The 11,729-nt window shown below is 44.9% G+C and overlaps 1 protein-coding gene across 1 annotated transcript in view; it reads right to left on the bottom strand.

Annotated features, from left to right (window-relative positions):
* Positions 1–7,153: 7,153 nt before the first annotated feature.
* Positions 7,154–11,729, bottom strand: part of LOC309558890 (uncharacterized protein) — a 72,425-nt gene continuing 67,849 nt past the window's right edge. Inside the window, exons 9-10 of the mRNA XM_082261985.1 lie at positions 7,907–7,967; positions 7,154–7,552 (exon numbers count right to left, since the gene is read on the bottom strand). Of these exons, the coding sequence (XP_082118111.1) occupies positions 7,948–7,967 (20 nt within the window). The 3' untranslated portion in view covers positions 7,154–7,552; positions 7,907–7,947. The remainder of the gene's footprint in view (positions 7,553–7,906; positions 7,968–11,729) is intronic.

The following is an 11,729-nucleotide window of genomic DNA, read 5'->3' as shown; positions in this document are numbered from 1 at the left end:
CATCCTTCATGTGTACTCCTCTCCATCCACATACAGTCCTCCTGTGCACTTCTCTCTATCCACCTATAACCCTCCTGTGTACTCCTCCCTGTAATGATATCCTGTACTGGACACACGAAAAGTTGTAGCAAGTGGCCATGTTGTTCAGTAATCAAAGGTCAGCCATGACAGGCTTGCAGAACAATTACACATTGAGCAGTGATATTACCCCCTCCCTCCTCCTTTAATTCATGGAATGCATAGGTTTTACACTTCAAAAGAGCCGTTATCTCAACTCAGAGACATCAGAAACCAGCACTTAGGCCTGTGCAGAGCTGTAAACCGCTAATTGAGTCCTGCCAGGATGTCTGTTTCTGCTATCCAGGCCTATGGTAAAACTATGACCAAAGCCATTAAGGGTAACCAGAACTAATGGGGATTGTAAAAGGCAATCAGAGAGCTCTGCCCAATTCAAAACGTACAAAATTTATATACGATTCATAAACTCAGACAGGAACATGACACATTAATATTAAGTATATATTTGAATGAGAAATGTTGTACTGAAAGAAATAAGGTCATACATGACCACATTAGCACATATAGAAGGGAAGATAGCTGTCAGATATTCCCTGAGTGACACGTTTATCTGAGCTACCCTGTGTGTGGCATCCCTGGATGAAAATTCAATGCTGAACAATAATCTATCAGTTTCAAGAATGTAACCAGTACATATTTCAAGATATGAAAAGTGGTATAAAACTGTGTAAAGGAGAGATCTGATATTGTCATAAACACCAGGACAGCCCATGGACACTCTGTTTTATTGGTCAGGGGCCTCTGATAACACCCCTTTGATCCCAGAGAAAAAGGGAGATGTCTAACCAGTGAGGAGTTCTCATGGTACCATCAAAGCAGGAACATCTGTCAAGTTTAAGAACTGATAACACCTGGCTCATCGACTGAACACCCAGGACATTGACTGCAAGTATTCTTCCTCCTCCCTCAATTCTACCTTATTTTTCTACTGCTGAATTATGGCTCTATTTCTTTGAAACACCTTTTTCTGTAAATATATTTTATTTGCACCAACTTTGCCCTGTTCATTAATTAAACCTTATTTTGAAAAGTGTGAACCTTGTCCCTAAGTTCTTACTGCAAGCTAACAAAGAACCTGTCTCTGGAAGAGTACTACTGTATAAGATAAATCCTCTGAACATACCTGTCTGTGGTGACGATTATTCTAAAATCATAATTGGTATTTCTAGAATTACGAGCTTCCTCTGGGCTCAGAACAACGGAGGTGGTGGCATTTAAAGGGTTAATTGCTTAATTAGCTCAGTGACAATCGCTCTTAGACTGCACGCACCTAGATTGTGGTCCCACGAGCTGGAAAATCCTTGTGCAGGGTGCAGCTGAGTGTGGCACTCCTCTCCATCCTCATACAGTCCTCCTTTGTACTCCTCTCCATCCTCATACAGTCCTCCTTTGTACTCCTCTCCATGTACATACTGCCTTCCTGTATACTCCTCTTCATGTACATAGAGCCCCTCTGTGTTCTCTGCCAGTTGTATGCACTCAGTGATAACTCTTTCTCTCTCATATACTTAGGGCTGCTCCACAAGACAATTTCTACATTACGGATGCATTTCTGCATGCGTTTATTTGAGGTGCTTTGGATGTGTCTTGGTGCGTTTTCTCTACCTTTTTATTCTTTATCTCAATTAAAGGAGTTGTAAAGGCAGAAGGTGCATTCCATGCTTTAAGATAAAATTCCTTCTGTGTGTAGCAGCCTCCCTCATGCCCCCTAATACCTATGTAGCCCTGCCAGAATTACTGTGTTGTTATATTGAATTGCGGTTCGGGCCATGTCTGGGTGCACCATTAAGAACTTTATAGGAGGATCGGTTTCTCCCTAGGAGTGCTGAACTGTATTATGGAGGATGTAGTTTGGAAGGGGGTGGAAACTATGCATTGAAGGATTGACTGGATCACACTCCCAGGGAGCTTTGAGGGATCCGTGGAGAATCATAGGAGAAGGTATAAATTGGGGGCGGAGTCTAATGCATGCTCTCTTGCTTCAGGGGCTCATGGAGTGCGGTAGTGTGGAGAAGAGCTGCGGAGAGAGACTGACCAGGGAGAGGCCTGAGAGTGCGGTCTAGAGTGCGGAGAGCGCATCCTGACTGGAGTGGATGTCGGAAGTCACAGGAGGGTGGCCGGTTCAGTGTGAGCATGGAAGAGACAGTGAGTGACGCTGAGAGAGCGCCCTAATACAGAGTGTGCTGAGATTCTTGCCTGTGACGCAGCACCAAAAGGAGTGGTCTGGCAGGAGGACAAAAGGGTCACTTCTGGGACACTGACGCTGCAGTAAAGTGCCAGGTAAACTTTTGGGAACCACAAGTATATATACCGTAAATACACACAGAATACATCAGCAGTTAGGATTCCAATAACATTTGCACCCTTTTGGATTACAAATATCACTAGAAGGGTAATAAAGAGCTCCAACTGCCGGCAAAGAAGCGCAAGGCCTTGCTAGCATAGTGACTACACTTTATTTAAACCTTAAAGGGGGCCCCCAGTTCTTGAATGTTCTGCTAGTTGTTTAAGCTGATTGTCTCGCTTAATAGGAAGATTATAGCTGAGGGTACTATTTCTGAGTTATATTACAGTCACTCTCAGTTAATATAATTATATACAGTATATTGCTAAGTGTTTGACGTATGCTGGTGTCTGTCTCCCAGGTTTCGCATATGTAGCAAGGTTTCCAGGCCTGTGGCCTGCGGTGGGTCTGCCATTGATACCGGTTACCTCTCCAGCCCATGTGAGCTGCGGCCCTGGGTGTGAGAACTGACACATTGACAACTTCGGCATCTTTGTTTGGTTGTTTTATTGTAGTTTTAGGGGATGGGAGAAGGGAATGAGTGGGATACTCCTTTGGCTTGACTATGTACAATTCTGGGACTTTTGTAACAAAAAATGCCCGTTATCGCTGTCTTGACGCCAGTCGACGCTAGCCAACGCTTACTAACTCTTTGAACACACTGTATCTCTGAAAGCTGTGCTGGAACCCTGACTTAAGTCTAGCAGATCCAGGACTGTAGAACCTTGAACATCTGGTACTGCTCGCACTGCAAAGTCACTGACTACTCTCTCCAGCCTTGCCCTAGCTTGAGGTAGCTTGCTGTGTATTCCTACTTGGCTGCAACTCTCAACTGGTGCACTCACACTGTGCATTAACTCTTCAGGGCCCAAACTGCAGGTACCCCCTTTGACACTTCAGGGTCCTCTGACTAGGTACCCCCTTTATCGCTAGCTGACACTTGGATCCTAGAACCTTCTCCGGAGTGGTCCCCACTGACTCTAGGCAGACCCCCAGGGGCAATCCTCAGTACTCACGACCTGTGTAGGCTTTCCTGGGACTGGACCCCTCTCGCTCTCCGCTGGTTCTCGGCACACCGGATCCCCCTCAGCTCAACTCAGCACTCTCTGGATTCTCCGGCAGCACCCGAGACATCCACCTCCTCTGACAGGAGGAGAGACAGCCGTCCTCTTCCTCCTGGGACTCTGCTTCCCGTCAAAGGCAAGAGTCATGCTCTCCCTCAAAATTATACCCACTCCCAGAATCCTTTGTGGCAGAATCTGCCTTCTGGGGTAGTTACAAGCCTGAATGTATCCCTGATTGGGTTTCCTCCACTGCCCTATGAGAAACCTCTCACAGAGCCAGTGGGGAGACTCCCCCCTTCAGCAGACACCCTACTAAAAGAAATCATTGCCCCGCTGTTAGGCAGACAAAGCCCACTATACATTTACCTAGAACCTACCTGTAGGGTGATACACATATATTACTGGGCTTCGGGAGATTAACACCATACTTGTGTTTACAGATTCTGATTTATTATTCCGTACCTGTTACTCTTATTTCATTCCAGTAAACAGTTACGCTGGTATCTGAATGTTGAGAGTATTACTATATAACTTCACGAAAATGACTGAACCTGTAGTGCCTAGCGGGTTGGATGTTTCTCAGGGTCCAGGGAGTGCAGAGGATGTTCTATTAACCAGCAGCCCTCAAAGGTGGTCATGCTACACTTACCTAAACCAATCTTTATTCAGCGATATTGCAGGAGTTTCTCGGCTGCCCAGGACTCCCCTCCTCATTGGCTAAGACAGAAGCGCGGCGGGATTGGCTATCTCTGCTGTCAATCAAAGTCAGTCAGCCAATCAGGAGAGAGAGGGGCTGAATGGACACGCGGAGCTGCGGCTCGGCTCAGATTCCCCCATAGAAACCTGCTTGCTGTGGGGGCACTCAACAGGAGGGAGGGGCCAGGAGAGCCAAAGAGGGATCCGAGAAGAGGAGGATCCGGGCTGCTCTGTGCAAAACCAACTTTACAGAGAAGGTAAGTATAACATGTTCATTATTTATTTATTTATTTTTTTAAATAAGACTTTTCAAACTTTTTAACCTTCCTAGCGGTATACCCGAGCGTGGCTCGGGGTTAAATTTCAGAGCCAAAAGCGGTAACCCCGAGCCACACTCGGGGTACCGCTAGGAAGATCGCTGGATCCCGAAAGCGGGGTTACTTACCTTGTCACCGGGATCCAGCGATGTATCTCGGCGGTGTCTGGCGGCGGATCTTCCTTCCGATCCTCTCCGTGCCCCGGCTTCCGTCTCCTGCGACGTGACGTTCGCAGGGGGGTGGAACCGGCGGCAAATTCAAATGTAAAACACACCAAACACACTGATACCATTCAAATTTTAAAAAAAATCACATTAGTTTCCCCCTCAGTGCCCTTTCCTGCAGTTTTACTGTACTTTTTATGTATATATATATATATATATATATATACATAAAAAGTACAGTAAAACTGCAGGAAAGGGCACTGAGGGGGAAACTAATGTGATTTTTTTTAAAATTTGAATGGTATCAGTGTGTTTGGTGTGTTTTACATTTGAATTTGCCGCCGGTTCCACCCCCCTGCGAACGTCACGTATATATATATATATATATATATATATATACACATACATATATACACACATATACATACATATATACAAATATATATATATACACATACATACTTTAACTTATTTATAGTTTTTTATTATATTATAATTTATGATTTTGTGTTTCAAACTTTATCATACCCGAGATGTTATAAAGAAGAACGCACAGTAAAAAGAAAAATCATATGTAAATAGTTGGTTTGGGCTGCTCATTCTTAAGAATTACATGCAAAATAATGGTAGCGCTTTCAGCACCTAAAATCCGAAAGAATCATACCGCCAGGGAGGTTAAGGATACCTGTGTTCCGGTGCGTTTTTTATGTGTTTGCCTCGCACCACATGCGTTCCATACAGAAATAAATCCAGATGTTCTTTTATTTGCTGCACTGGAACACTTAAAACATTAAACACTGTCCATGCATTTTTGATGCAGAATAAAAATGTACTGGACTGCTTCTAGCGTGAACGGGGCTGCTGTTAGAAATCATGGGGCCCTGTACAGCTTACCTGAAAGGGCCCGCACCCCTGTCAATTGCTCTCTAATGAGCGATTCAAATGCTGACTGCTCTTCAGAGAGCAAAGCACATGTGAACGAGCCCTTCATTTTTTTCTTTTTTTTTTTTTAGAATTTTATTTTTTAACTACTGTTTTTGAAGGGGGTGGTGGGGTTGGTGATGTTTTACTTTTGAGACAGAGGAAGAGAATACAAACATACACTACATTGTCAAAAGTATTGGGACACCTGCCTTTACACACACATGAACTTTATTGACATCCCAGTCTTAGTCCGTAGGGCTCACAAAGTTGGGAGCATGAAAATTGTCCAAAATGTCTTGGTTTGCTGACCCCTTTAGAGTTCTCTTCACTGGAACTAAGAGGCCAAGCCCAACCCCTGAAAAAAAACCCCACACCATAATCTCCCCTCCACCAAATGATTTGAACCAGTGAACAAACCAAGGTCTATAAGGACATGGATGAGCGAGTTTGGGGTGGAGGAACTTGACTGGCCTGCACAGAGTCCTGACCTCAACCCAATAGAACACCTTTGGGATGAATTAGAGCGGAGACTGCAAGCCAGGTGTTCTCTCCAACATCAGTGTCTGACCTCACAAATGTGCTTCTGGAAGAATGGTCAAACATTCCCATAGACACACTCCTAAACCTTGTGGACAGCCTTCCCAGAAGAGTTGATGCTGGTGTAGTTGTAAAGGGTGGGCCAACTCAATTTTAAACTCTACGAACTAAGACTGGGATGCCATTAAAGTTCATGTGTGTGTAAAGGCAGGCGTCCCAATAATTTTTGTAATATAGTGGAAGTAGGGAGTGGTTCTAGAGAAGCAGGGACATGTAGGTTTCCTTTAAAGGGTGTCTCCACTAAACCATGTCTGAACCGACTGCCTCCAGCCATCCTATACAGCAGAGACCTAGGGGCACACAGGTTATCCAGCATTACCACCACCCCTAAACAGAGCACTCCTCTGACATTGTTGTAGTCTCCTTACCAGACATTATTATGTGTACCAAGAAACTGTATACTTCATAGCATATGTGGTACCAGTCCTATAGTGGTCGGTTGTGCCTAGTTGATTGTCTATTTTGCCTTGTTAATTTCTACAACATAAACCAGTGCCAATGTTCCTCGATTTAATGGTTTTTCCAAAAGTTTGGGCATACCACTTAGGAGCCTCCTACATGCATGGTCAGCAGCATATGGAAAATCCATCCTCTACGCAAGACGTCAACTGGATTGTTGCAATGGTACCCTTGGGGGCAGTGTTGGCATTGATCCTAAAGATTAATGGCACAGACATTCCCCTGGCATATTGGGCAGAGAGACTGGAGAGTGCAGCCCATCTGTTTCAGGTGCCCACGATGCACCTCCCTGATTTGGGGATTAATTCCTTAGAAAAGGATGCGAGAAGTATCGTACTCGTATTGCTGGATGCAGAGCGGACCTTGTTGGCACAAACAGCTGTCTGGACACCACACCAGGACTCTAATGGTATAGCAAAGGATTTATTGGAGAAGCTCAAATTATCATGTAACTTTTTCATAACTTAATACCAGGAGCAGATTTTAGAAAGTACAATGCTAAAAATAGTTCCTAAAAAGGCACTCGAGAAGGAATTTCTTCTTTACTTCCTTGGTAACAAGGTAGCTTTAAAAATATATCACCCCCCCCCCCCCCTCCTTAGTTTTATCATATTTCCAGCCATCAACAGATACACAGGACCACCTGCCTGGGTACTTGTTGCTAACCTACGAAGATACCCCTCCATGGCAACTCATTTTACAGACACAGCTTGTAATAGAATTGCATCATTAAAAAATATCCTGACTAAAGAATAGTAATGTCACATCTATCTCTAGATGTACAGCTCCCCATATATCCAATTCACTGCATCAGACAATCTGTTGAAGGGGTCCGTAGGGGTTGTTGGAAAGCTTTTCCAATGTTTGGCCATTCTGGAAAGCATACAGGATGATACCAATGGGGTTATCATAAAGTTGGGCTGTCATCAGGAGATCAATCTTCACTATGCTGGTCAATGTGGCAGGTACCTGCAGAAAGGAGATTATGATTATTGTCATTGTGATATATTTAAAGTAGTTGTAAACCCTTACATATAAAGTGACTGGCCTAGACAGAGATGAAACAAATCTTAAATCTTCCTACATAAGTTGTACCTGCAGCCCTCTTTTTTTACAGCCATTAGAGAATACGAGACAAGTAGTACTTCGGTGATAGAACAGTGATGGAGATATAGATGAGAATGAGTAAGATAAAAGAAAGGTGAACAAGTGAGAAGGGGAAATTGAAATGGGAGGTAAGCAGAAGGGAGAGGGAAAAAGAAGTGGTGATCTAAGGAAACGCAGAATGACTTCCATATGTAGAGGTAGATTGTTACAACTCACCATATGGTACTCTTCTGTCTCTGAAACGTGCTGTGTATTTCTCATGTATTTTTTCCACTTTCTGAAATGACAGAAAACACCAAATACATTTAAAGTTTAACCACTTTAGCCCCGCTCACATGGAGGCTACTGCGGCAAAGTGCCGCGATCCCGTCCAGCGACGTAGACCTACGTCGCTGGACTCCGCCCCTTGTGGGCGGCGCTCGCGCGCCGCCGGAGGCTCGCTCCCGCTGCTCTGCCCCGATCGTCGGGGATCGAGTCTGGTGTAAACACAGCGGGCGGATCTCCATAGTGACAGGGACTGACAGATCGGAGTGTTCAGCATAGCTGGACATCCGATCTGTCCTTCTGTCACACAGTCACCTCCCCCCCCACACGTCAGTAAGCACCAGGCATACATTAACCCCTCCCTCTCCAATAAAATTAACCCCTTCCCTGCCAGTGTCATTTTTACAGTAACAGTGCATATATATAGCACTGATTACTGTAGAAATGTCACTGGTACCCCCAAAAGTGTCAAAAATGTCAGTCAAGGGTCCGATCTGTCCGCCGCAATGTCGCATTACCGCAAAAAAAATCGCAGATCACCGCCATTACGCGTTAAAAAAAAAACACCAAAAATGACAGAAATCTTTCCCTTAGTTAGTAAACGCAATAACTTTTGCGCAAACCAATCAAAATACGCTTATTGCGATTTTTTTTACTAAACATAGGTAGCATAAAACAAATTGGCCAAAAATTTAAAAAAAATTAGATTTTTACATTTTTTTGGGGGGAATTTCATATAAAAAAATGTGAAAAATATTGTTATTTTTTTCAAAATAAACGCTCTTTTTTTGTTTATAGCGCAAAAAGTAAAAATTGCACAGGTGATCAAATACCACCAAAAGAAAGCTCTGTTTGTGGGAAAAAAAGGACGTAAATTTCGTTTGGGTACGGCATCGCACGACCGCGCAATTGTCAGTTAAAGTCGCACAGCGCCGAATCGCAAAAAGTGGCCTGGACGGAAGACAGCAAAATCCTCCGGTGGTAAAGTGGTCAATACATTTTCAAATAATTGTGCCAAACAAATTCAGTGTGCTGCGTAAAGGTATATTTTAACACCATTACATTTGTAAGATATCCATTTATCACCAGAGCAAGTCCAGAGTGCTCTGTCCCTGCATTAAAGTGTCACTAAACCCACATCATAAAAAAACTATCAATGTTTGGTGTATTATATGCTGTTCATACTTACATATTCTGCAAAACAAAATCCTGGTTGATCCTGCTGCTCTCTATCTCCACCTTCAATTCATGTCGCCAATTCAGCTAGGGGATTTTGCAGAGCAGTGTTGGCAGCCCGGCACATGCTCAGTTTTCAGGGAGTTTCTATGCTGAACATTTCCTCCCTATCACATCTGAGCAGCCCATGTGACTATAGAGTCACACATGTGGGCGTATACACAGTGGTAAATGACAGCCCACTCCCTCTCCCCTTCTGCATGCCCAATAACCAGTTAAACACAGTGGGGGCGGGATATTAAAATATTGTAATGTATGTAAAATAATAGAGGCTTCACTCCCCACTTTCTTTTTTTTTTTTCATATTTTGAACCTGTGACCAGCAGCAGAGGACTAGAAGCTCCTCCTGCCGCTGTTTCCCTGCAAATAGGCTGGGAAAGAGCTGGGTTATGTGACAGCTGTATATTAATTAGGAAAAAGGTACTTAGATATTATTTTTATTAAAAAACTTACAGTGCCATCATCCACTTACAGAAATAGAAGGGACAAGGTAAACTAAACAGTATGTGTTTAGTAGGGATGGGTGAACGGTTCGGCCCGAGCATGAGTTCAGGCCGAACATTTGCCTGTTCGGCTATTCACCGAACACCTGAATTTGCAGGGTGTTCACCCCGACAAGCACCCTGCAATACACTGAGCACTGCACAGTGCATTGTGCGCCCTGACTGAGCAAAGCTTTCCCCAATCAGGGTGCAGGGTAAGCTGATTGCCGGCCGTGGCTTCCTTAACAACCGAATAGTCATCAGCTGTCAATGGGTTTCACTGCCGGTAAAATTTTAAAAAATAAACAAAAAAACGGCGTGGGGTCTCTTCTTCGGGTCTGGTATGGATTTGGAGGGAACCCAATGCCAAAATTTCAAAATAAACGGCGCGGGGTCCCCCCCCCCCCAAAATCCATACCAATCCCTTATCCTGGCATGCAGCCTGGCATGGCAATAAAGGGGGAAGTGGGGGGTGCTCGCTCCTGAATCATACCAGGCCACATGCCCTCAACATGGGGGGTGGGTGCTTTGGGGCAGGAGGGCTCTGCCACCCCAACCCAAAGCCAAAGCACCTTGTATCTATGTTGATAGGGAAAAGGGACTCTTCCCGACAACCCTGGACTGTGGTTGTTGGGGTCTGTGGGTGGGGGGCTTATCAGAATCTGGATGTCCCCCTTAACAAGGGGGGCCCCAGATCCTGGCCCCCCTATGTAAATGGGTATAGGGTACATAGTACCCTATACCCATTCACCAATAAAGTGTACAAAAGTAATAACCACACAAGACAGTTTTGACAAATCCTTTTTAAAAAAAATAGTGTCCCTCGATGTAAATCTATCGTCAAACACGCCGCTCGTCGACACAAAAAATAGAAAAAGTTAAAAACGCTCTCGCCTCTTGGGAGGCCTCCCGCCTTATCCGCGCTTTGACATTTCTTATATGGGCAAGGGGTGGGGCCACCTGGCTATGTCACCTGGTGGCATCGCCCCTTCTGACGTTGGCTTTGCAAAAAAGGATCAGGCTTCCTGCCTTGAAGTGAAATTGGAGGGTTCTAGCTCTGACTTACAGCAGGGTGGAGTGAAGGAAGGGCCACTGCAGAGACCAGTGCTTTCATACAAAGAGCATGGGCCCTTCCCTGCAGCCTAATGCAGGGGAAGCAGTGCTGGGACAAGATCATCCAGCGCCCAGGGCAAAAATGCCATACTGCGCCCCCCCTTCCCTTAGGGTTAGGGTCAAGGCAGCCCCCCCATCCCTGAAATAAACCCTTGCGCCCAGGGCAACCGTCCCTCCTGCTTACCCCTTGTCCCGGCCCTGAGGGGAAGGCAGCACTTTGAGCTTGCTTATCAAGTAGTCCAGTCCCATTCACGTCAATTGGACACAGCCATTGCTCCCAATTTGACAGCTGCACGAATGCAGGTGCACGACCCCCGAACGCACACTGTCTTTATTTGCAGCCATGCACCAGCATGCCTTTCAAACTGGATGCAGGGGCTGTGTCTGTGCAGCCGCTGTATCCCAGTTGACATGAGTGGGACTGCCTGCATATGGATCCACAGAACACCCGTGCATCCCCGTGCTTGCAAACATGACCCACCCTCAGCTCAGTACACCTGTGTGAATGAGGCCTAATTTGCTGCAATGCGCAGAAAGCACTTTTGAGCCTAGATTATAAAATATTAATATGATATATAGTTGTAAATGGATACAACTTCTTCCAATTTTTTATATCTTTCCTGTCCCTTTGACAGGTAGTAGAAGCACATGGAGACTTAAATAGCAGTAAAAAAAAACTGGCAGAGGTTCTAACCCTTCCAAACTGTATCCAGTTGCTGTCTCAATTGCATCTGTTTCATATGCATCAAGGAGAGTTCCTACAGAACCATCAGGGAGGAAAGTGATTACAGCCTGGAGGTAGACGCAGATATGCAGAGCATAAACTGCATCTAGCACATGATAAATTGAAGACATAAATATTATCCTTGCTCCTTCAGTCAGCCCACGTGCACAATTGACAGTTTTGTTTGGGTCTGGGCATTAGGCCAACATCTCTAAAAATG

Source organism: Pelophylax lessonae (genome assembly GCF_965119305.1).
Source record: "Pelophylax lessonae genome assembly, chromosome: 6".
Taxonomy (NCBI): Eukaryota; Metazoa; Chordata; class Amphibia; order Anura; family Ranidae; genus Pelophylax; species Pelophylax lessonae.
The sequence above is the reverse complement of the archived record's forward strand: the minus strand, read 5'-3'. Positions and strand labels throughout refer to the sequence as shown.